Source organism: Sitophilus oryzae, unplaced genomic scaffold (genome assembly GCF_002938485.1).
Source record: "Sitophilus oryzae breed Bouriz unplaced genomic scaffold, Soryzae_2.0 scaffold_1494_pilon_pilon, whole genome shotgun sequence".
Classification (NCBI taxonomy): Eukaryota; Metazoa; Arthropoda; class Insecta; order Coleoptera; family Curculionidae; genus Sitophilus; species Sitophilus oryzae.
In genome coordinates, this window is record NW_022146163.1 from 3,527,828 (window position 1) to 3,555,509 (window position 27,682).

The 27,682-nt window shown below is 35.4% G+C and overlaps 1 protein-coding gene across 9 annotated transcripts in view; it reads right to left on the minus strand.

The window, feature by feature from the left end:
- The window catches only part of LOC115877511 (patronin), a 210,518-nt gene that overhangs the window by 88,472 nt on the left and 94,364 nt on the right, over positions 1 to 27,682 (minus strand). For all 9 annotated transcript variants that reach the window (XM_030893722.1, XM_030893719.1, XM_030893720.1 and 6 more), the window contains 2 exons: positions 26,009 to 26,259; positions 21,270 to 21,364 (listed from right to left, as the gene is read on the minus strand). In XM_030893722.1, coding sequence (XP_030749582.1) covers positions 21,270 to 21,364; positions 26,009 to 26,259 — 346 coding nt within the window. The remainder of the gene's footprint in view (positions 1 to 21,269; positions 21,365 to 26,008; positions 26,260 to 27,682) is intronic.

Here is a 27,682-nt window from a genome sequence, read left to right on the forward strand (position 1 = left end):
TGATTTATGATATATGCTAAAGGTGCGTATTCATTATCCGCACGAACGAACGAACGAACGAACGAACGAATGTTCGCTAGTGGTATGGACGGGGACCGTACGATAGAACCGCACGAGAAGACCGGAGGCATTTGTTGGCGAACGCCTTTGATGTGCCGACTCGAAACGGATGGTCGAGCGAACGAACGAACGAACGGCTGCATGCGTTCGGTCCCCGTCTAAATATACCGCACTTTCATTCGTTCGTTCGTTCGTTCGGATAATGAATACGCACCTTAACGTACCAAATCTCGTTTATCAGAAAAAATAAAAAGTTATAGGGGGTGCGCCAGTTTTGTAAAACACCCGGTATTTCTAGAAAAGAATTCTGTTTTTTTCGCGACTAGAAGAGAAAAATAAAAACACTAAATCACCACAATACACCAAAACACTTTTACTTTTACACTGGACGCGCGTTTCGCTAACCATGTTAGCATCATCAGCAGATGATTATAAACTAAAGTTGTAATCATCTGCTGATGATGCTAACATGGTTAGCGAAAGGCGCGTCCAGTGTAAAAGTAAAAGTGTTTTGGTGTATTGTGGTGATTTAATGTTTTTATTTTGCTGTGTAACACCAAAGGTTCCAACCCTCAACTGTAATTAACTAGAAGAGAATCTACAAAAAGAACGTCAACGGTTTACAATAGACTTATTTACTAAAAAATAACTACTACTATTATTTTCAAATTCTAAAATTTTAGAAAATCCTAAAACTTTGTTATTTCCTAGTTATTTTTTCTTTGGTTTCGTAAATTTTCTGTCAATGTCAATACCAGAGAAATACAAAAGTAAGAGTGACTTTAAAATGAACATAAAGAACAATAAATAATATTAAACGCTAGAAGATGAAAAATTAAGATTTTAATCTCGAGCATGAACGCGAGCGGTGAGCATGTAGGCCGGCGCAACTAACCTACTAATGTGAAAGGTAAACGTAATCACTCTTTTAAGAATTTATTGTTTCTAGACGGATAGTGTTCATTATAAAGAGCAATGGGCGGCGTACCGGTAAAAAAGGCGAGATGAAGAAATCTTCACAGGAAGAGATAATTTCGTTTACCCAAAGGCGCCCACTGGGTGATTTATCATATACTTCACACCTGAGAAAATAGTTAACAGCTGACATTAAAACAACAATTTTACTGTTTTAAAGTAAAGTAAATATTATTATAGCATATTAAAGGTGAAAAACTCGCAATATACAATTAGCATAGTAGATAAAACAATGCCCAAAAATCGTTGACAGGCACCTAGCTGACAATACTGTATTAGAGAATTTTAGGATCAGTAAAGCTTGATTTTCATGCATCCGTTATACGTTGGTACGTTGGTCCGACGGTGCTCTGATTGGTCATAGCGTTTTCGCGCCACTTTTCATCCCTAAATATTTTACTTCAGCCCGTCAACGGACCCGTTCATACGATAACGGTCGTTTTAACACTTTTTTGACAAATTTAATCTAACAATAATAAAAATATAAGTAAAATAGCAGAATAGTTATGGAAACGAAAATATAAAATAACACCAACGTATATATACCAAGATAAACGGAGGCATGAAAATGCAATAAATTTAAAAACTGTTTTTTAACCAAAAAACAACTTATTTTCTAACCAATCAAAGTCTTTAAATTCTACCAATAAAATTAATATCGTATCAACGTATCGTCGGACAACGGATGCATGAAAATCAAGCTTAACTGGTGCTCAGGGTTGGGTAGAATTAGAATTTAGAATAAGTGGGAGGGGGGTTAATCTCTGCGACCTTAGAGATCTATTGTTTTAGCGTTATAACTCATCATACAGTCCCAGGACTTCCTACGGAGACCCGTGTCCCTCACAGTCGAGGAGCTACGACCCAGGCCGGGTAGACGAAACGGTAGCTTGTGTCGCCTGTTGGGTTTAGAGGTAGGAGGTAGGCTCCCGACCCTTGGAGGAGGTGGTAGCTTGTATGCCACTTGCGGAGGATGGTCTCACGCAAGTGTCAGCCACCTTTCCTGTAGTTCTCTTTGGGTTTGGCCCATTGGAACTTTCATTGTTACTGTTCCCAGTGTCGCTGGGGGTTTCCCACAGCTTCACCGGTGATGTTTTAATACTATTATTACCAGATCTCATAGTGTTCCTATGAGTCGCTAGGGACAGTCGGTCCACTTCTACAGAGCCCCGCATGTAGAAGTAAGGGGTAAAATACAATGGGGTGCCCCCCGGTGCCCCAAGGTTGAGGCTGTCCGTAGCCCCGCCCGGTATCGTTATATGTCTTGGTGCAATTCCCTGGCCACGACACTACAGCCAGGGACAAGACGATGAGTGAGCTTCTTAGACCAAGCCAAGTGCTAGGGGGGATTCCCCCAGCACCTGACCAGGAGCTTCCCCACCAACGACAAGGTCTTGCATCTCCTAGGGGATGCAAGGTTGGGTAACGACACGTGGAAAATTAATTTTCTAAGTGTATGTAGAAAATGTATAAAGTACGAGTACACGTTCAAAATTAATTTTGTATATCTAAAGCATTTCTTTAAATTCTATAAGTGTTAAAACTGTAATGGTGCGTTTAGACTTGAGCCCGCACGAGCTGAGCGTGCGCGCACGGCATTCGTTCGCGCTCTCTGCTCCGTTCAAATTAAAAACTTATTTTTCGACGAATGAAGTGATCCATTTGTGCGCGCACAGCAGAGTTATGTTGGCGAAAATAATGGACGACCAAGAAATAGTCGAGGCTGCAGTCATTGTTATGCACAGCTTAATTATTAAAAAGAAAATAAATCGAAAACATCGTCGCTGGTGGCAAACCCAAATTTTTTAGAAATCGATATAATTTACTGCAACAACTTAGTGCCTGAGAAGGGCTATGATCAGTTCAAAAACTTTACAAGAACGACCAGGCCCGACTTTGAATATTTACAAAATTTAATAACACCAAAAATTACGAACAAAAGATACAAATTTTAGAATAGCAATTTCATTAATATCGACATATTCAATATTAATTTTATTTACAAGGTCTTGCCATACGTTATTTTTTTTGATTTTTTAATAATACAAAGAATGTTTAACATCCCATAATATAGGCAACATTTCATATTCTTCAATTAATAATAACGATGATTCATTGTTCCACTCCATAATTTTAATAAAGATAATGAAAAAAAAACAACGCACGCACGCACGAACGCAGACAAAACAAATTGCCGGTGCAAACTGAGCGTTCGCGCACAAATAAAATCCCTTTGAGCACGGACCAAAAACCGACACCAGACGGCTCACGTTCGCGGCTGCTCGCGCACAGATTCAGAGTGAGCGTGCGCGCACAGCCGTTTACACTTGAGCATTCGCGGAGGATCAGTGCGTGCGTGCTCAAGTCTAAATGCACCAAATACGTTTAAAATAAAAACGTTTTATTTAAACGTATTTGAAATGCACCATAATACGTGCGCGCGCTGTCTCTATTCTGTGACGGTACTAACTACTGAAGATAACAGGCATCAGTAATCGATCTGAAAACTATTAGATTATTTTATTCTATTTAATCTGAAGACCGTGGAGGAAAGTCTGATTTTAAGTACAGAAGTAGATTTTATAGTATAGATTTTAAGTGTTGGTTGTTTTATATACTATATAAAAAAAAATGAACAAAAGAATACGAACTTCGACTAGCCGTAGCCTTTATAGATTTTGAGAAGGCTTTAGACTCGATATATCCTAAGGCGATGTATAGAAACTCTCGCCAATATATACAAGGAAGTCAAAGCAAGAGTAATGAAATATAAAACATCCCCAGAGTTTCCAACTGGCAAATGAGTACGACAAGGAGAGGCAATATCGCCAAAGCTGTTTACAGCAACTAGTGATGTAAAATTCCCAGAAATATATTTTCGGAAATATTTCCGGAAACATTGGAAATATATGGAAATATTGGAAATATATGAAATATTTTAAAAAATAAGAAAAACTGAAATATTTATTTATAAAAATCATAACAAAACATCGCAAATCACCGCAAAACACAAAATGAGTTATTCTTCAAATTAAAAAATAAATTAAGGTTAAATTTGTACAAAAAAAATATTTTTGACACACTAGTCGAGCAAGAGGCATATCTTCATCGCTGTCATCAGCATCACACTCAATAGCATCTTCTTGCCAGCCTACTTCCTCAAAATCTTCAATAGTATCGGAAATAAAAATTGATCTATTGCCGTTTCCTATTTTCTTCAGCAAGTTTTCATTGTGGGATACATAGAGTAGCTTAGCGGCTCTATCACTAGTAAGCCTGTTTCTCTTTTTTGAATGAATATGACTATAAACGCTAAAACTGCGTTCCGTGGCAGCCGAAGATGCTGGCGTCATCAAAATTCGTGAAGCTACTTGTGATAATGAAGATGAAGAACACAGTCCTTTCCACTTCCAGGAGACTGGGTTATAAAACTACTTTTCCATATGAAGTTATTTCCAAATAACTTGCCACTTCTACAACGGTAATCTGCTATTTCATCTATTATTTCTTGCTCCTTTATATTGAGTTTATTTTTTGATATATTAAGTATGCATTCTATGGCAGAAAGAATTTGGGTTTCATCAAGTTCATCTTGTGATTTTGGATTTAGTAATTCTGCAGCATAATGAATGGGTTTAATAGGAAATTTTTCTCTTTTGTCAACAAACTCCAACAATTGGGATTTTTCTTTGTCGTCAAGTGAGGACAATGCAAGATTATTCTGAATTGCCCTTCTAATATCACAAAATGCTTTTACAGCAAAATAAATGTCGATCAGGGATTCCCCTACGCTATCGCTACGATCTAAGAGCTTGGGACTTCCCCGTAGAAATGGGAGGTTGCAAATAAGTAGGTGAATCCTCAAACTCGAAATTATATTCCTCCTTATATTCACCATATTATATGTTTGTAAAACTGTTCTATACTAAGTTTAATATTTATAGGGTTACAAAATATGAAAGATATATTAATAAACATCAGGTTTGAATCGTTAATGACAAGATTTAACTATTTTTAAAAATATTTCCAATATTTCCGAGACACGTTTGAAAATTTCCAATATTTCTATTTCCATTTACAACACTAACAGCAACACTAGAAGAAATCTTCCGTAAACTCGACTGGACCAACAAAGGATTAAGAATAGATATGAAGAATATCATACCCATCTAAGATTCGCTGATGACATAGTCACAACTACCAATAGTCCTGAAGAACTACAAGTACAAATTGACGAACTAAATACAGCAATAAAGTAGGTCTCAAAATGAATTTAGTAAAAACTGTACAACAAAACCTAACAAAAATGTACAGCGAACCTAGTAGACAGAAGACATTTTAATAAATAACATAAAACTGGAAATAGTAGAAGAATACATATACAGAGTGAATTTCCTACGATATTCTCTATGGGTATCTCGGAAACTACTGGAGATAGATAGTCGGTTAAATGGGGAAAGAATTGCAGTTTTGTGGGGTCATAAATATTCGCCTTTCAGATTTTTGAAAAAGTTCATGGCTTACTAGATATTTCGAAGAAAACAAATTTCGGCTAGTTTAAAAATTGTCTCTAATTCCATTATAACCTATTTTAGACAAAAAGTTTTCAGATAAAAGTTGTAGATAATCACATCCTTAATGAGACCGTGTCTTCCGTTTTTTTTCTAAAGCCTGTTATTTTTGATATATAACACAAACATATGTTTTTTTTAAATGGAAACCATAGTTGGCCATGACAAGCCATTTTTAGTGATATAAGCTATAATATCTTTTCTTCGAAAAATTACTGAGTTATAGCCAATTCTTATCATTTTTAAACAATTTCACTTAGTTAGCCATGGAAACAAGCGCCGTTGCTCTCAGAAATGTTAAGCTGTCACAAAATTGTAAATATGAATTTTTCAAAAGAAGAAAAGCGTGTAGATACTCGCGCATCAATAGAGTGGTTCCAACATGACTTTCAGTATGACACACCACCCCCCCCCCCTTCATAATAAAAGAAATTTAAAAATTATTTATATCATAATTATACAAACGCAGGGATAGGAAGAGGTGGACTAATTGCATCGGCCTCCTCGATCACCTGACCTATCCATTTTAGAATTTTTTATGCGGTATTATAGTTAACAATAAGGGTTTACAAAAGAACTTATGAAATAAGAGAGGCATTCGAAGTGGCGGTACGAGAAAAGTTTAATTAAGTCGACCGGTCCTTCTGTGAGAATAAGTAGTAATTCAGTTTTAAAAAGAAGTACCTCAAAACAATGGCGAATTTTTTGAACATTTTCAAATCTAACTATATTTAAACTAAAATTCATACTGAAATTTATTGTGTTTAAAACAATAATAAAATGCACTTGTAATTTAACACCTTTAACCTTAAACTTAGCGCAATATTTGCCACCCTGCCTGAAAATTTGAAATTCAAAACGGCCGCATTATAATATGCATGAGATAAAACGACAAAATAATGTCCTTCGAGAAATGACCTAGTGCCAAATTTACTTATAAAATAGCGAAAAAAATCAATTGAACGAACTTGCCGTGAATATTACCTGAAAAATATTTTTTATAGAACCATGAATGCAATTTTGATACTTTATTTATTCTAATAATGAAACATTTAAATAAATCAAATAGTAGTACAACGTTCGTACAACTACATAAATAGTAGTACAAATATTGTTTGACGAAAAAAAAACGGCGTCAAAGACGGGTGGGGAATGACAATCGATAAAAATTTCGACGAGGTCAATCTCTAGACGTCATTTACTAAAAATTGACACAAAACTTGTCAAAAATTATCACTAATTATAGAAAGGTTAAAAAAAGGATAGAGACACACAAATATATTTCTAAAATAATATTTTTCGAATGTTAAATTACAACATTTAAAAATCATTTTTACTCAATATAACGATAAATTATTACTGCCAACTGGCAGTAAAGTCATTAAAAAATAAAGAAAAGTACGGGCCAAGTAAATGCGTTCTAGGGTTTGACCTCGCAAAAATTATCATCGATTGTCATTCCCCAACCGTCTTTGACGCCGTTTTTTTTCGATCGTATGATATTACTTAGTGTTTAAGTAACAAAACAAAAGTAGTATATCCTAAAACATAATATTTTTAAGATCAATTTAAATATTAATCAACTACACAGAACCCTGCTGCTACTGCTAATAAAGAACGTTCGTTTAATAATTGCAAATGCAAAAAAAAATGTTATTAAATATTATGATTCGCATTTTGAAGCTTTATGTCATTTGATTGACATTTTCGACATAACATTTTAAAAAATTCTCACTAGCCCAAAGAAACGTCACATATGAAACTGAAAGCCTTATTAAAATATCTAAAACATTAAATTTCGCCTCATTATTTAATGCAACTTTTTAGCCCCGCTTATAGCACCTTTTCCTTATAAACACCATTTAACAAATTACATACCTATACATTTGGTACATCCATTCAATAAGAAATTTTTGTTCATGTCCAATATAGCAATTTTCAGAAATTTTAATTAAACTAAAAGATTCGGGTAATTTTTCTAAATATATTTCACTGAAATACAAAGTAATATCTTACCTATAATATACCACCACCACATGTTTTATCCTTTAAATCCTAATCTCCAGCACCAAAAATTATAAAAACACCACAGGCAAAAGAAAAAATAACAAGCAAACTAAAAGAATTCAGTGTAGGCCGAAAGTTATAGCGAACATTTTAAAAATTAAAATATTTACAAATATGTTTAAAATAATATATACAAGGTATATTTTATATTTATCGTTTACAAACATGTATATACAAGGACTATCCACAAGTTTTTAATATCAAAAATGTCAAATTTGAGTTTCGAAACATTGATTCTCCTCTACTGAATAAATTAAAATCCTAATGTTTGATTCTCAGACTTAGGCAACTATTATACGGGGTGTCCCAGAAATAAGCGCAAGTATTTTAAAAGGGGTAGTAGATCTGGTCAAAAGAAACATATTTTCTCTTTAGCATTTTAAAAATAAATTTAAAATAACCGAGTTATTTAACTTTGAAAAAATAATGGCCACATTTTGAGAACCGCTGACGATAACCGGCCATTAAAGGCTATTCAGCTTATTAGACGCCCTATGTTGCCAGATCAAAAGAAGACCAAAAGAAGTATATGCAGAAACAAATCGCAAAACTCTACAGTGTCCGAAGGGTTTTGCAAAGATACGTTACTTTTTTAAAGTTGTGTTATCACACAAAAAGGAAATAAAACTTACCCACACATCAAAACAAATATACTGATGGCAAATCAAAATAATAACGGTGACAATTCAATTCATTTTATTGCAATACATACTACACGTAACTAAAATACACATACACTCCACTTGAATACACTGCTTGACTGCATGTTATTATAATAACTGCTAAAGCAACAGTCTCCATTTCTAACAAATTATCCCATACCAATAAATATCATTGAACCACTGATTTACAAAACATATCGAAAATCGCACACCACTTTGAATAGTAATAGACACTGATATGATCTCGTACATTTTTTGTGTAGAAATTAAAATTACAGGGAATACAAATATGTTGAATATTGATAATGTAGAAGCTGGCAACACTGCAAGGTTCAGAATCACCGTAGGAAAATGTCAGGTAAATGAACAAGTGGCACTAAAAAGTTTTTTAAAATTTCCCGAAAAATGTCAAGAAAAATATAAAATTTTCAACAATTTTTTTTCGCAAAAAAAATCATAGGCGTGTTTCTGGGGTCGAAATATACTACTAGCTAAAATTCTTGCACTTATTTCTGAGACACCCTGTATATTTCATTATTATATTTTAAAATTGTCGCCATGACAATTATCACATGACATATGTATGTCAAAACGATTCTTTGGTTACTAGAAAGATTACTAGCTTTGACTAAAGAATACAAGGACGTGTAATGCGCATAAACGGGCTGGAACAAAATCTGGCGATATTAAAATTATAGGACGCCATTTTTTGGTGACAAATAAAGGAGGTAACACCAGGTACAATTTTAGCGATTTTTAATAGTTTGTTGTGTGTAGTGGACTTTGTATAAACTTTATTACGGTGGTGATTTGTTCACCCTTCAAGTGTAAAAGCCGCAGCGAAAAGAAAGAGCCAGGAATTACTTTTTTAGATAAATAAACAAACAGTTAATTTTCTACACTCCACCTTAGTTTTTTATTGAATTTGACAATTATTTTTCAGAAATTATACAAAATGATCGAAAAAAACCGGCGTCAGGGATGGCTATGAAGTGAAAATCGCTGTCATTTTATATGTAACATTATATGGGAATGGGAAATGTCATCGATCGTCATTTCCAATCCAAGCCAACTGGACGCCGTTTTTATTCGATAATACGGTACTATGATATTATGTGCTACATATTAGCATAATAGTTCATACTAGTTTTGTACCTGTGCTTTAATACTTTTTCCTTTAAATAGATAGCATAACTAACTTTTATCAAAAATTTAAATAGTAAGATTATTCATAACTAAATAATTCTAATAATTCATAACAGTTTACAATTTACAAACTAATTTGTGAGTTAAAAAATTGAATAATCCATTTTATTATAAAAGCAGATATGTAAAAAATAAAATTAAAACGATCGAATAATAATTATAAAAAATATTGGCGAAACAATAATTAAAATTGCAATTTTTAATTCATTCTGCATTTTTTATATTAAGCCTCTGGCAGGCACCGGCCAAATAGCTTTGGTGTCAACTGGTAACAATTAGGTCTGGGGTATTATTTGTCCTTGTATTCTTTAGTCATTGGTTATTAGATTATAATTTGAACTCTGAAAAGTATACATATTTTTAAAACTATTAGTTAGAAGATGTAACATGTTTATTTTATGAAACAAAATAAAAACAAAAAACAAAACAATAAGTTTGGAAATTCTACACAACGATCACTGACCGATATGGATAAATTATACCCTCCCTTACTTTATAACCTAGAATCATAACTAATATGTTTTGAGGAACCTCTAGCAAAGTAGAGTGGTGCAAATATTACAACTGTTATTATAATAAAACTATTGCTTTAAGTAGCAGTTTATTTTTAAAGAAATTTAGTTAGCACTAAACGAATATCTGTGGTGTCAAAATTAACCAAATTACATTGTATTAAAAAAGATAATAAAAATACCTTGTGAACGTCACGTAGTAGGCCTTAAAACACTTATAAAACACAACATTAAAAATGTGTACACAAAAGCACAATAAATATCATTTTGATCATGATTTTCCTATAATTCCAACTAAAACTGTAAATAAGTATTCACAGACATTTATTCTAAAAACACCCTATTGGTAATTGTAACGTGTTTTAAGCCCTACATGAACAAATAAGGGATAATCGCGATGTTGTGGGGCAGGTAACAAGCTAAAAACTGAAAATCCATACGCTGTAGTTATAAGTTGTGGCGGAAAATGGGGTATATGCAAATGTGCGAGCCGAGGACGATAGGTCACAGCCGGTCAGCGATTCTCGTTTTCTGTTATCTATTTCTATCGTCCTAATTCCTAAAAATTTACTTTTATAACATACCGATCGGGTCAACGTAAAAGCATTGTCAGGATTTTAACGTGTAAGACAGTGATGTTGACAGCTTAATAAAAAATCAAATGTATTAAAAAGAGATAAAAGTTGGGTTGATACAATATCTCTTCTATGCGGTATTGCCAGTTTTTGCATCAAAATTTCAAACAGCTTTTACGAAAAATGTTGCTTCTAGGGCTGGAACATATTTTTCACAATTAGTTACTCATTTTACTACAAATGTAATAGATTACATAGAGATTAGATATATTATCTTCATTTCAGTAGTCTACACGAAAGGTTTTAAAATAGTTTATTTTTTGCCACACACATTTTCCAAAACAAGTAGCAACACTGTATGCCGCTTTTTATTTTGTCTCTCTGTCTGTCAACCGGTCATTTATACATATCTCTGTCGCAATCATTAAAATACAGACCACGTAGATAAAGTTTACAGGATGGTATAATGAAACTAACTGAAGTGAAATGAGCGTTTTTTGTTAATATTGCGTTACGAATGACAGATTGACCGAATGGTCTCTTATGATTAAAACCAATCGATTTCACAGTTGCTGTCATTTAATCTCTAGATTTTCAGTAACATTTCGATTCAAGTATTTTCTTGTTATTGATAGAATTTTAATTAACATCTCATTTTGTGCTGTTTTAGAGTGTTAGGAAGTACAAAATTTGTTTAGTTCAATGCTACGGAAAGGGTGATATGATAATAGTTATCGGAAAATGTGATACTTTAACAACAACAAAAATATGACGTTAATCAAAATTAATGATAACCATCTATCAAAGAATGAAATCTAAATGATATTACCATAGAAACACGTTTTGATGTTTAGGACCTTTAAGACTTATAATATGTATATAAGATATGCGAAATAAAATCCGCTGTATCAATCCCAATCTTCCCTTTTTTATATGTGTGACTTGCCTTATTCAAGAAATACTAATATACTTAAAAATAGGGGATAAAGTAAAAAAATATAATTTTTTAGCTGTAAAGAAATTTTTGAATGAAACTCAAACACAATGTTTCTTAACGTCTTAATTGCATTCCTTTACGATCATAATGGTGTTTCTTCTAAAATTATTCAGAACAAAGCGCACGCACAGTGAGAAGTGTAACACATGTTCGTCAACTTGTAGACAACTGTACAAGCAAAACGTTATATTTAAATGTTAAACATGGTAAATTACTTCTTTGTTTTACTTTGAAATACCTTACAGCCTTAGAGCTATACCAGTAAGTAATAGCTTAATGTATTTTTGGAAGGAGCTGATTATTTTGAAATTTTAAAATTAAATGACATACTCGTATATGGGGCTGGATATTTTCTAGTGTCGACTCTTGTGTCTTTTGGTGTCACAAACTTTATTGTCTTTATTATGACAGGTATAGGAAACTACATTATAGGTATTGTTTTGAGCCAACTATACCGGGTGCGTCTCAAAAGTGGCTCAGGCTTTATTTTTTCAGATAAAAAAACAAGATTTGGTATGTTAGTATATGACATAAATTAGGATTGATTGACGTATTATTGTTTTCGGTCACTTCCTGTTTCACCGGAAATGACTACAACTTTTGATTTTTAAATGGCACCCTCGGTATTTTTTTACTTTATTCGATAGAAAATGACATTCTGAATCGAATGACATATCATATGTCAACTTTTAACATATTCGCTCAAAAAAAATTGCATTTTAAATTTCAATCTAGAGTGCCATGGCTGTGTTAAAAACATTTCATAATTTTTAATCAAGGAGCCTTGGAAAAATAGATTTGATCGTCTAATGTTTTTAGTGTCTTGTCCAGGCCGGTTAAAAGATGCCCAAATCGTATTTTTAATCATATCTCAATTTTTTCAAATGGAACGATGGTGGCCCATTAGCATATTTGGAAAAATCATTTTTTTACGAATAATTTAATACCACACACTTGGTATTTCGAGTCAAATTTTCGTTATGAACCGCAGGTTACAAAGTCAAATAAACCATATGCGAAAATGTCAAAAGTTGACATATGATATGTCATTCTATTCAGAGTGTCATTTTCTATCGAATAAAGTAAAAAAATACCGAGAGTGCCATTTAAAAATTAAAAGTTGTAGTAATTTCCGGTGAAACTGGAAGTGACTGAAAACAACTGAATATGTCAATCAATCCAGATTTATGTCATATACTAACATACCATATCTCGTTGTTTTATCTGAAAAAATAAAAAAGTTATAGGGGTGAGTCACTTTTGAGACGCACCCGGTATAAGCAAAATGTAAACATACCGTTTTCTAGTATTTGTTTATTTACAGCTTGATATAAACACATAATTAATATAATCCATTTTTTAAGATATGAAAGCATCATTGATGTAGTTTCAGATGATTAATATTTTTGTATAATAACAAATTACATTTGTTTCTGTATCAAAAATTCATAGTAACATAATTCAAAATTGAAAAATGGATTGCCGTTCTGTAGTTCTGTCAGTGACCGTGATAGTATTGTGTTGACAGCGATGGCTGACAGTTCGGGGGTCTGAATTTAGCGAAATTTTGATGATCAGTGATAATTTTCAGAAGATATAGTAGTGAGAGGGTCGATTGGTGTTTGTGAGAATTGAATTTAGTGAATAATTACATGTTATAGCCAATATTTGGACAATTCAAAATTGCCGGATCAAAATTCGGGGTGGTCCGAACTATATTCCGGAAACTTCGGCAGATAAAAATAAGTAAAAAAATTCGTATAAATGTATGCCCTAAAATGTTTAGTTTCGGAGATACAGGGTGTAGAAGTTTCACTTTTATTTCGATTTTTTCCAAATTTTTTCCGAAGTAACGTCAATATTTGGATGAAAATTGGTGTCTGGAAGTTTTTTGGCATGATAAATTTGATTTTGATGTCAATATTACTCCTATTTGTAGGGGGCTCCACCTACATGTGTTTTGAAGAGAAATAACTTTTTGTCCGTACCTGTATGAAACCGCTAAGTGAAAAAATATACATTTCCGTGACTTCTTACGTAAAAAATATCTGTTGGTAAAAATAGCTACGGGCAACAGTTCTCAAGATATTTGGAATTGAAATAGTCAATACATGTTATTATTGACAAAAAATAAACATGTTGAGTAGATAGTTATTTGACTGAAATGATAAATTTGGGAACTTTTTATTTTTTTTGAATTAATCATAAATTTTTCTTCCAAAAGATAACGATTCTGTTGAACTTTTGGCACAAAACATTTCAAATTTATGTTCAGTCTAATAATTATTTAGTCAACATGTTTAAGTTATGTCAATGATGACAGGTATTGATAATTTCGATTCCAAATATCTCGAGAACCATTACTAGTAGCGATTAAGAGACCTTTTTTATGTAAAAAATGTCGTAATTTTTTTTACTCCATAGTTTTATACAGGCACGAACAAAAAGTTATTACTCTTGAAATCAGTTAAAAATATGTAGTTGGCGCCCTCTACAAGTAGGAGTCATATTGTTGCGAGCCGGTGTGGACTCGACCTAACCTCACAATATGGCCCGCCCTCGGATGACCTTAACATCGCATAGACACCGCAATGATTCATTCGTTCGAGAAGAATCGAGACCCACTAGAATGGACTAGTACATACGAGAACATTCGAAAACCTTCTCTATGCGCCTAACGATCTTTGGACTATTCTAGATTTCTTTTACCTGTCGGTATAAAAGCCGGCGGCAGTGGCCTAGAGAGGGCAGTTATAAATATACCAGTGCAGTTGACGCGCTAAAATTCAAAAATAAATTCTTAGTTATAAATCGTTTGTAAATAGTTCTATAAGTCTTTTATCGTTATTGTTTTTGTTAATTAGTGTTAAATAAATAGTGTTTAAATAAATTGTGACTTTCTATCCACACGGAACCGACGAAAAACGTAACAATTGGTGTCAAGTGTGGCGTGTGTGATAGACTAGAAGAATAAAAAGACTGACCATGGCTCTGAAAAAATTGTTGAAAGACTTGAAAGTGTCCGAACTGAAATGCATATTGGAAGAGAGAGAGTGCGAGACAGATGGAAAAAAAGCATTTTGCAAGCCAGACTGAGAGACGTTTTGGTGGAGGAAGGTGAGGATCCTGAAACATTTTGCTTTGAGTTGGAAGGTGACCTTGACTCGTCCTTACAAAAATTAGAAGATAAAATTACGAAAAATTCCCGGGAATTGCAAGACAATTTAAACGGCAATTTGAATAATTTAGAAGATAAAATGATGAAAAATTCCCAGGATTTAATTAATATTTTAGAAGATAGGATCGCAGAAAATTCTAAAGACATACAGGCCAGCTTTAATAACAAAATACTTAATTTAGAAGAAAAGATAACAAATACACAAGACAAAATAACAGAGATTGAGGAAGATGTAAATAGAAAAATCGAAATTTTAAGAGAAGAAATAGCGAAGTCAAATTCACCAAAATGTCAAGAAACATCGGAGGTGCCGAAACTAGTCGAAAATAAGTATATCTCAAAGTCAGTTATTAAGCCTCCACAGTTTGACGGAAAAACCGCTTGGGCCAATTATTTTTGCCAGTTTGAGGCCGCTGCGAGAGCGAACGGATGGACAATCGCTGAAAAGGCTACCGCTTTGACTGTCGCACTGCGAGGAGATGCGACTGATATCCTGCAGACATTGTCACCATCGGAACAGGGATATTATCAGCAATTGGTACGACATTTAGAAATGAGGTACGGCCAAGCTCATTTGGAACATGTCTATCATTCCCAGCTAAAAAATCGCATTCAAAAGTCAAATGAGTCTCTGCAGGAGTTTGAAGCCGGCGTAGCCCGCCTCGTTCGCCTTGCGTACCCTGCTACGCCAGAGAATGTTATGGAGCGGTTGGCAGTACAGGCATTCTCCGACGGCTTACGTGATAACGAGACAAGACAAGCACTTCTCCTAGCCCACCCAACGCACTTGGTGGATGCTTTAGCACGTGCCCTAGAATTTGAGGCCGCGAAACAAAGTTCTCGGTCTCTAGTGAGAGTACGGGCGGTCAACCAATGTTCCGACGAATCCGTGGAAAGCATTGTGCGGAAAGTCATGGAGGAGTACATGGGCAAGAAAGGACCGACTTGTTGCTAGAATTGCGGCCAGGCAGGACACGTAAGAAGTCACTGTAAAGAAAAGGACGTGGACCCGGTTTCGCCAAGTGTCGAATCAAAGGGACACATATCGAGCAGTACCCAACAGGTTCCAACGAAAACTGCTCAAGTCGCATCGCTACAACACAAGTTCAACAGCATTTTTTGTGGATGGTTTCGTGGATGGAGAGTTACGAACCATGCTTTTGGATACGGGTGCGACCAAAACGATCATCAGGCGGATATCCTTAAAACATCAAAAAGGATTAAAACAACACAATGGCGACTACGTACAGCTACAGGAAGCTCCGCTCTCATCCATGGAGAGGTAGATCTTAATTTTGTTATCGGAAGCACCTGTTTTAATCATCGAGTGTTAGTAGCAGACATCGAAGATGAACTTATTCTCGGAATGGACATCATGACCACTAGAGGTTTTGAGCTAAACCTCAAACAAGGAATTTTGAAAATAAATGAAGAAGAAGTGGTTCTGCATCGAAAATGTGAGGAGACGCTTCGCGTGGTGGTAGCAGAAGATGTTTCGATCCCTGAGCGCTGTGAGATATTTTTGGATGGTTGCCTAGAAGGTAAAATGAATAATGGGAGTATTATTCTGTTGGAGCCAAGGAACCATGACAGCGAAATAGGACGAGGGATCGCTGTTGGAAAAGCCCTGCTACGAGCGAAGAAAACTGTACCGGTGAGAGTAATGAACACGAATTATTATTCTGTATCCTTGAAGAAGGGAACCCTCTTAGGGTACTGTTGTTCGGTCTCCTCAGTCGTTCGAAGCGTGGAAGCCTCCAAAGTTTCGACTTCAAAAATTCCGGACAAAATGGTGAAGGAGTTAGTAAACGTTAAAGGATTATCTCCCGAAAATAGAAGAAAATTGAGAAACCTGATAATCAAGTATCAAGATGTGTTTGATAAAGGAGAAGCAGGACAGAGAGGTCGTACCAATTTAGTACAACACAAAATTGATACCGGAGATGCACGACCAATCAAACAAAATCCGAGAAGACTTCCGCTACCAAACTTGAAGAAGCTGAAAAAATCCTTCGAGAAATGAAAGAAGAGGGTGTCATCGAACCATCTAACAGCCCGTGGACATCGCCGGTAGTACTAGTAAAGAAGAAAGACGGTACCACCACGTTCTGTGTTGATTATCGGCAGCTCAATAATGTTACAAAGAAGGATAGCTATCCCCTGCCGAGGATAGACGATACTCTAGACACGCTGGCGGGGTCGACGATATTCTCTACTTTGGATCTGAAGATATTGGCAAGTCGACATGGCGCCAAGACAGAGAGGAAACAGCGTTCTCGGTGGGCTCCGGACTGTGGCAATTTACTGTCATGCCTTTTGGATTGTGCAACGCGCCAGCTACCTTTAAGAGACTAATGGAGTCTGTGTTAAAGGGACTATCCTGGACTACCTGTTTCGTGTACCTGGATGACATCATAGTGGTTGGGAAATCCTTTGACGATCATCTGAAGAATTTGGAAGAAGTTTTCAAGCGACTAGGGAGCTCTGGTTTGAAACTTAGCCCCAAGAAATGTCATCTGTGTCAAGAAAAGGTACACACTACTTGGGCCATGTAGTCTCCTCCCAGGGAGTTGCGGTAGATCCACAGAAGACCAAGACAGTGGAAGAGTGGCCGATACCCAAAGACAAACATGAACTACGAAGCTTTTTGGGACTATGCACATACTATCGCCGCTATGTACAAGGTTACGCCACCATCGCAAAACCATTGACCAGACTTACCGAAGACGAAAGGCGTTTCTCTTGGGACTCAGATTCTGACGAGGCATTCCGAAGATTGAAGGCCCTGACTAGTGCGCCCATACTTAGCTATCCTCTTGGCAACGGAAACTTTATATTGGATACCGACGCTAGCAATGTTGGGTAGGCGCTGTTCTGTCTCAGATCCAGGATGGTCAAGAAAAAGTCATTGGTTATTTTAGTAAGACCTTGTCAAAACCGGAAAGGAACTACTGTGTAACCAGACGAGAATTACTAGCAGTAGTTAAAGCAGTGGAACACTTCTACAAGTATCTCTATGGAAGAAAGTTCTTGTTAAGAACAGACCATGCTGCTTTGAAATGGCTGTTGCAGTTTAAGAATCCTGAAGGGCAGGTAGCTAGATGGATTGAACGATTACAAGAATTTGACTTCGACACAGAACATCGAGCTGGGGCAATCCATCGAAATGCCGACGCACTTTCCAGAAGACCTTGCGCTAAGGACTGTAAGCATTGTTCCCGAGCAGAAGAGAAAGAAGTGAAACTCCTAAGAACAACTGTGGTTAATGATAGTTGGCAACCCGAAGATCTTGCAAATGACCAAACCAGTGACCCAGAATTAGGTTTAGTAATTAACTGGAAAAACACAGGCCAAAGACCAACGTGGGAAGAAGTTTGCAGATATTCGCCGAACGTAAAGTCGTACTGGGCCCAGTAGAATTCCTTGGTAATAGATAACGGACTACTTCGCCGTGTGATCGAGAGACCGGAGGGACAAGAAGAGAGGCAGATCGTCATTCCAAAGAAGAGGGTCCCAGAAGTCTTGGAGGAAGTTCACAATGGAACCAGCGGAGGACATCTTGGTGTTACCAAGACACTTGGCAAGCTGCGTGAACGGTTCTACTGGGTGAACTGCAAAGAAGATGTGAGGGCCTGGTGTAAGAAATGTGACATTTGCGCAGCCATTAATGGGCCACAAAAGCGTGGTAAAGCCCCTATGCGCCAGTACAATGTTGGTAGTCCCTTCGAACGAATAGCGATCGACGTGGCTGGTCCTTTCCCGGAGACGAACGATGGCAACAAATACATTGTGGTAGTAATGGATTACTTCAGCAAATGGGTCGAGGCCTACGCGTTGCCAAATCAAGAAGCGTCCACGATTGCTGATGCCCTTGTTAAAGAATGGATCTGCAGGTTTGGTGTTCCCATGGAGCTTCATTCAGATCAGGGAAGAAACTTTGAGTCCAATCTGTTCCAAGGCGTCTGTGAAGTCCTGAACATCCGCAAGACCAGGACGACTGCTCTACATCCACAATCCGATGGGATGGTTGAACGCATGAACAGAACTATCAACCGTTATCTGGCCAAAGTAGTCTCTGACCACCAAAGAGACTGGGACAAATTTCTTCACCTGTTCCTGTTGGCCTACCGTTCATCCGTCCAAGAATCTACAGGGCAAACTCCAGCCAGCATCGTTATGGGACGGGAAGTGCGCCTACCCTGTGATCTGAAATTTGGTTGCCGACCGGGAGAAGAAGTCGCCGGAGAAGATTATGTCCACACACTACGTCAAAGGATGGACGACATTCATCAGAGAGTCCGCCTAAATATTCAAAGTGCTAGTGACCGAATGAAGGAACACTACGACATTCAAGCTGAGCATGGAGGATACCAACCAGGGAAGTTGGTGTGGCTATATAACCCGCAGAGACGTCGTGGGTTATCTCCGAAGCTACAATCCTCGTGGGAAGGGCCATACGAAGTCATGGATAGAATTAATGACGTCGTATACCGTATCAGAAAATTGCCAAAAGGAAAACCGAGGGTAGTCCATTTCAACCGTTTGAGCCCCTACCAAGGCGAAATAGAAGATCGTGCTGGGACCGTGAGAACCTGCAGCTTTGATCCCCCTGATTCGGAGATGTCCTTTGACGATTTCATGGCCCGATACAACAGCAGTGAGAAGGCTCGCTATGGTGTAACCAAAGAAGATCAACGAGACCTCTTTTCCGTGCCTCCTGATTATTCGCTCGCTCATTGTGTGGCTCGAGATTTGCGGATGTCCAGAGGAATCGCTGCGACGTTCAATGAGAAGTTTGGGCGTGTCGGAGAACTACGCCGACAGGATCCAGAGGTTGGAAGCGTCTTGAGGCTAACCGACAATGCACATGGTCAAGCAAGGCACATCTTCTACCTGGTCACCAAGGAATGGTCCCCGAGTAAGCCGACTTATCTCAATCTATGGAAGACCCTGATTGAACTGAGAGAAGCCCTGCTAAACAACAACATTGCACGATTAGCCATTCCGAAGCTGGCGTGTGGACTCGATGGTTTGAGTTGGCGTACAATCCGGAACATGATTGAAGTCTTGTTCAGATTTACGGGAATCGAGATCCTCGTTTGCTGCTACAACCCAAAGCTGAGATCGGGAGAGAAAACTGTAGACTGCTATTTCTACCAGACTTCGCAATGTACCAGGGGCCAGCTTTGCAAATACCTTCATTCACCGTATACATCTCGGGACGAGCATGTGCCTAAGAAGGGGCAGTGTTGCGAGCCGGTGTGGACTCGACCTAACCTCACAATATGGCCCGCCCTCGGATGACCTTAACATCGCATAGACACCGCAATGATTCATTCGTTCGAGAAGAATCGAGACCCACTAGAATGGACTAGTACATACGAGAACATTCGAAAACCTTCTCTATGCGCCTAACGATCTTTGGACTATTCTAGATTTCTTTTACCTGTCGGTATAAAAGCCGGCGGCAGTGGCCTAGAGAGGGCAGTTATAAATATACCAGTGCAGTTGACGCGCTAAAATTCAAAAATAAATTAGTTATAAATTAGTTATAAATCGTTTGTAAATAGTTCTATAAGTCTTTTATCGTTATTGTTTTTGTTAATTAGTGTTAAATAAATAGTGTTTAAATAAATTGTGACTTTCTATCCACACGGAACCGACGAAAAACGTAACAATATTAACATCAAAATCAAATTTCTTATGCCAAAAAACTCCCAGACGCCAATTTTCATCCAAATATTGACGTTACTTCAGAAATTATTTGGAAAAAATCGAAATAAAAATGAAACTTCTACACCCTGTATCTCAGAAACTAAGCATTTTAGGACATATGTTTATACAAACTTTTTTACTTGTTTTTATCTGCAGAATATGTTACCGAAGTTTCCGGAATACAGTACGGACCACCCTGTATATAATGAAGTGAAAATTACAAAAGTTAATTTAATTTTCTGAAAATTATGTATTATGGTCCATGGTTTAATAGCCTCTGTATCTAAGACCACGCAAGCATATGCACCCTTGACTCGTGCTTGAGGAAGAAGAAAAATTCATATGCGTCAGTTTACATTTAGGTTAAGACCTTAAGAGTTCTTGTTTTGTTTCCATTTTTAAGTTTCAACTTCATTTATTTTTTTGTCAAAAATCTGTCACTGGACGTTGTAAGACTATTTTTTATCAAATCATGACATCCCTGATTCAACCAACCTGACTGGTGGAGTTTCTCGTTTTTTACCAAGCCGTAGCCATGCGCATACCGTTTTTCTATTGGCCAGTCATAGGTAGCTTTTTATGACCGTCATGTCAGAAAAATCGTCTTGTATACCCATTTCCTCCCAACTACAGCGTATGGTTTCAGTTAAAAAGCAATATAACCAAAAAAAAACAGAAGCAAAAATAAACAACATAAAGTAACGAAGAAGCGTAACTTGTCAGAGGCTTATTGTCGAACTGTTTTACTTACCGCTGCTAATTTTATCACGGACGCAACTGGCAGGATGGATTTCCATAACATTAAACAAATCGGCCAAGAAAACAACTAAATTTAATTTCATAGACCTGAAAATAAATAACGATATTAATATTCATATGCACGGCATTAAATTATGCATGGTAATTGGGCAGATTATAATATAATTATTTAATGGATGTTATATTGGATTTAAAATTAAAAAGCAAAAATAATATCGTATCATACGGTATGTATAATTTGTACAGCGAAAGAATATAATTATGACAGTAACGATAATTATTCTGTCGTTTTTAGAGTGATGTCTGTCTAAATCAATTATTCTCTTATTGGACAAAATAAAATACCAATTCACCATTAAAACAAGACTAGTACTGTATGGTAAAAAAACGACGCCAAAGACGGCTGGAGAATGACAATCGATGATCATTTTGGCGAGGTCAATCTTTAGACGCCATTAACTAAAAATTGTAAGAGTAATAATATATACAGGGTTGTTCACCACATACGACACGGAATATTGTAGTTAAACGATTAGATTTCTACAAATTGTAGGTTTTGGGTTCGTTGAAGGAAATTAGAGCTACAATTTAAAAATATTTTTGCAAGCTACAGAGTGTCCCAAATAAATAAAAAATATCAAAGTTGTATTTTTTTAAATGGAACAGCCTGTATATTATTACATTTTTAGTTTCTACGATTAAAATAAAGGTAAATTTGATTAAGTTATATTACACTTAAACCTTACCGTTTTTGAAATATTTTCAATTTTGTGAAATTGCAGTATAAATTTTAAGGCTTCATTTCTCCGAGGGTATCAAAGTTTTTAATACTAAATATTTACTGAAGTTTATTTATTGATCAGTTATTGTGTTGCAATAATAAAAATTTTACTACCTTATACAGAGTGTCTAAACATTTATTTTAAATAATTATTAGCTTTAAACGGCAATAACTTGTTTAATTTAAATGGAACACCCTGTATATTTTATGAGAATCAAATGCACAATTTAATTGTCTATCAAATTGTATTACACCATTCTTTACCTATCTCTTCAAGTTTCCGTAGAAAATGCATTTTCTTGTAATTTAGAACTCATTTATCAATATACCCATGGAATACTGACATTTTAGATTATTTTTAAAGATGTACCAAATTTTTAAAGAGTACAGATACTAATATTGTCGATATAGTTCGTTTGTTTCATTAAAAAATTAAAAAAAAACTGTTTAAATATTTGTTAAAGAATATGATTCCAGTATTCAAACTATGTATATTAATTGACTGTTTGCGTTGATTAATAATAATTGCTCCAAATACTAAAAAACTGAATTATGTATGTGTATTAGACAGTGTAGTAAAAAAACTAACACCTTAAAAACGATATTTCATTTTTTGAAAAATGATTATTTATAACTGAGACGTTCATTTTCATAACTTATTATTATATTGATTTCTGATTCAAATCCAAATTTATTTAGAATAATTTATTAACGAACACAATTAAGTATGTAATTAATTAGTATTTGGGCGGAAATACTGGTGCTATATTTAATTAATGGTATACTCTTTTATAAAGATTTAAATAGTTTTCTTTTTGCATACAAATGCAAAAAGAAAACTATTTCAACTGACTTAAAATTTATACTGCAATTTCACAAAATTGAAAATATTTCAAAAACGGTAAGGTTTAAGTGTAATAAACCTTAATCAAATTTGCCTTTATTTTAATCGTAGAAACTAAAAATACAATAATATACAGGGTGTTCCATTTAAAAAAATACAACTTTGATATTTTTTATTTATTTAGGACCCTCTGTATCTTGTAAAGATATTTTTAAATTATAGCTCTAATAGTCCTTCAACGAACCCAAAACTTACAATTTGTAAAAATCTAATCGTTTAGCTACAATACTCCGTGTCGTATGTGGTGAACAACCCTGTATAGAACAACTCTAAAGTTCCCAACTGGCAAAGGAGTACGACAGGGAGACGCGATATCACCAAAGCTGTATACAGCAACACTAGAAGAAATTTTCCGTCAACTGGACTGGACCTGGGTTAAGTCCTAATTGTCAATAGCCCTGAAAAACTACAAGCATAAATTAACGAACTAAATACAGCCAACAATAAAGTAGGTCTCAAAAATAATGTAACAAAAACTAGTGTACAACAACACAAAAGACATTCTAATAACACAAAACTGGAAATAGTAGAAGAATAAATATATTGGGGACAACTAAAACACAGCTCGGGATCTCTACACGCACAACGCTCAATGGAACGAAATATGCTGGGAATAACCAAGAGAGACCGTAAAAGAATAAAGTGGACAAAAGATCCAAGTAATAGATGTCATCCACTGATTCAAATTTATCAAGTGGCAATGGACAGGACACCTGGCAAGAAGGACGGACAACAGATGGACCACAAAAATTACAGCATGGTACCCACGAGGAATTAAGAGACCTAGAAGAAGACCAAACCTGAGTGGGACCATGATATTAGGAAATTAGCAGGGATAACTTGGGCCCACATAGCCAACTATAGACAACAATGGGCCCAACTACAAAGAGAGTATCTAAACATGTGAGGGAGGGTACACCATAATTGTGAATGGTTGAATAAGTTGAGAATGACGATGATGATGAATGACCTAAAAACTGCTTCCTTTTAGTATCAGGAAAGTATAAAATTAAAATTATGTAATTTGTATATTCAAAGTTCATCTTTTTTGCTAGATATGACTTTTATGAAATTTTTCTACTTAATACAGAATCCTGGTATAATATTCTAGCAGACAATATAAAAATAGTCTGTCCAATGAGCCCGTAGCTTGTTAAGTATCCTCTCATTGGCTCCTTTACCTCCTTAATTTACCTATCAGTTAAAATGACAGATGTCCGACAATATTAATAAAATGACAGCCACAACAGTGTCAGTTGTTGTCTAAACACGTAGCCAAATACACGATTACAGACCACCACAAGTCTGTCATTTTAACTCACAGGTAAATTGTGTTTTCTACTTTTCACAGACCTTCGACAGACCTTATAGATACAGGGCGAGTCTAAAATTCAAATAAGTGCAAATATTTTCACGGCTGGTAGATCTCGATAAAAGAAACATTATTTTTCCTCTACCGTCTCTCAAATAGGTCCAAAATAACCGGGTTATTTTAGTTTGAAAATAAAAAAAAACGTTTTTTGCTTAATTTTTGAGAACCACTGGATTATTCGGTGTTTTCTCTTTTGTAATCATGTAATTATTTAATTAATAATTAAATAATTTTTTAATCTACCACCTATGTTGCCAAATTATCAAGATATTATGTTTTTTTACTAAACATTTTTAAAAATCAATCTTTTTTATTTATTTTTTCGCAAAAAAAAAGTCAGACCTGTTTCTGGGATCGAAATATACCACCCCTAACAATATTAGCAATTATTTAAGACTCACCCTGTATAGAAGAATTAGACAAAATTAAAAATAACAGCTTAAAATAAATGTATATTGTATTAAATACGCTCATTAGCTCTCTGTAATTTTCTATTTAGTTATGAATAATTAAGCAGAAAAAAAAATAAAAAAAAATCAGTATATCAGGAACCCACAAAAGTTTCAATTCCATAACAGAAACTGCTAGACTATTATTGGCTATGCTTTTGAAATAATAGTAATATCGTTGATTGAAGAAATAAGAAGACGCGCAACCTTATGAGCGGTTTTGTGGCACAAAACCTGTCCGAGATGCAGCAGGCGTTACCATCAGCCTGTCCGAGATTTAGTTTAGCTCTGCGCCGCTGCGCGCTTATAGTCGTTTACAGCGCAGCGGATAAAGAATACTGTACCGTAGTTCTGCTTTCAGTCGACAGAGTGGTTGCCGGAGACAGTGTTGCCAGAACTATTAATTAATCCGTAGATTTTTACGGATTTTGGGTACAGTACGTTAATAATACGGATTTTCTATCATTAAACAATTTAATATAATATGATTAAACAAAGAACGGCGTCAGAGTTGGCTTGAAAATGAAGATCGCTGTTATTTCATATGTAAAATATTATGGTAAATGTCAATAATCGTCATTTTCAAGCCAACTAAACTACTTTTTTCGATCATACGACATATTCAGTACAGTAAAAGAATTTTTATTTTGTTCTTTATTCTATGTTTAACACGAAAAAATGTTCAATACATAAACGCGGATTTTTCATCCAAAGATATTTTCGTCAAACATATTACAGATATTACACATTTTAATATCGCAACACTGTCGCATTCAGGTCCACACCGTCTTCGATATGCCTTCGCTGGCCGAAGTAGAGAAAATAAGTGTTTTATGCGTTGGCCGAGGAACGATTGGTGTCTCCATCGTACAGCCCTTAAGACGTAACGGGAAATCAAATCAGCCTTGTCGCGAATTCGCCCATTAGGTTGCGTATCTTCCCAATTCTTTCAATCAACGGTGAATAACAGTAATGGCGATTCGCTAACTAGCAAATAGGGTATTTTGCCAGACTCGTGGCGCGACACGATCAATTGCTTTCAGCTGTTATTTTCAAAGCTGTTATATTTTGGAAGTGACAACTCCTACAAACTGTTACTTCTAAATAACTGTTCGAAAATAACATCGCGACTTTAGCATATACCTTTAATTTTTTTCTTATTTCAAGAACAAAGGCTCTGGTAGTAAATAAATCGAATAGATTTCTCAACAAAAAATACACTTACTCTCTTAAATAAGTAACATCCTCGGGCTGGAGGTGGAAAATGAAGGCGGGCAAACACCGCTGGCAAAAATCCCTGACCAGCCTGAGGTTGTGCAGGCTGTCCTGGACCGACGGTACCGGCGACACCCTTATTTCCGCCCAATGGAGCTCGTCGGGGCAGTAGTAGGCCACGATGGCCGCCAGACCTACTCCGTCGCAGAGGTCCTTCAGGTCGCGACACGTGGGGAAGTCGGGGGGTTTCAAGCGGTCACCCTATAAAGAAAATAATACTGTTTTATCCGATTTTTTATTTTTATTGCTAAACTATGTTTTTTAAGTTTCCCAAACATAGCAGGGTACGTCAAAAAAAATAATATTTTTTTCTTAGTAACAATGGAATTATCGTTCAGGATGATGAAAAAAAAGTCTGGTAAAGTTTGAGCTTTTAATATTAATATTAAGAGGTGCCTCATCGTGATTTTCTATTTCCCATTTAAATAACATGGGGAACAAATTCTTTTTTTTTTTAATTTTATTGCGTTTTTAAAAATCAATACATAGCCTTGTAGTAAATTGAACGGTCTTCTCTTCAAAAAACGTCTGATATAAATTTTCATTTAACTGACTCGTTTGAAAGTTATTGGGTAAAGTTCAACTTCAACCTAACCTAACCTAACCTAACCTAAACGATATTTTCAGGCTAACTAAAAAGATTTTTTTTGGTACACCCTAATAAATTTAAGAAAAAATATTTTTTTGGTTAAAATTTGAGAACCACTGTATCTTTTCCTGGATTTTCTTTCTTGTAAATTTAATCTACTACCTATCTTGCCATATTATGAAGATATTATGTTTTTTTAACAGCGGCGCAGCCTGGCGTCAATACAGGAGGATCTAATAAGTAACTACAATTAACATTTTAACAACACAAAGTTTTTTCAAAGTGTTTCTGAGATCGAAATATAAATAAATAATACATACGAGCCCCTAAAAATATTTGCACTTATTTATGACTCACCCTGTATATCAAAAACATATATTTTTATTAAAAGAAATTATACCATACGATCGAAAAAAAACGACGTCAAAGACGGCTGGGGAATGGCAATCGATAATAATTTTGGCGAGGCCAAGCCCTAAACGGCATTTTCTTGGTCCGTACTCTTCTTTATTTGTTAAGGGCTCTTACTGCCAGTTGGCCTTAAGAAGGTTGTAATTTATTCGTATTTTTATATTGAGTAAAAACGCTTTTCAATATTAAATAGTATAATTTAAAATTCGAGAAAAAAAATTATTGGGGAGAGATTTGTGTGTCTGGAAACGTCTATCCTTTTTTAATCTTTCAATAATTAGTATTAATTTCTGACAATTTATGTCAATTTCTACTAAATGACGTCTAGAGATTGACCTCGCCAAAATTATCATCGATTGTCCTTTCCCAGCCGTGTTTACGCTATTTTTTTTTTCATCATACGATACATAAAAAATTGTGCCTTATAAAGTATGCTTAATATTTCGTCGGTTTACAAGCAAAACACACTAAGTCCAATTATTTTAATTTTGATTTATTTATATCATTTGACTAGATTTCTTCTAGAATATACATCTATATCCAGAAAAAATCTACTAGACCCTCTAAGAATTATTAATTTAATTTTTAAATTACTTTCATCTTCATTAAGTCCCTAATGGCGCT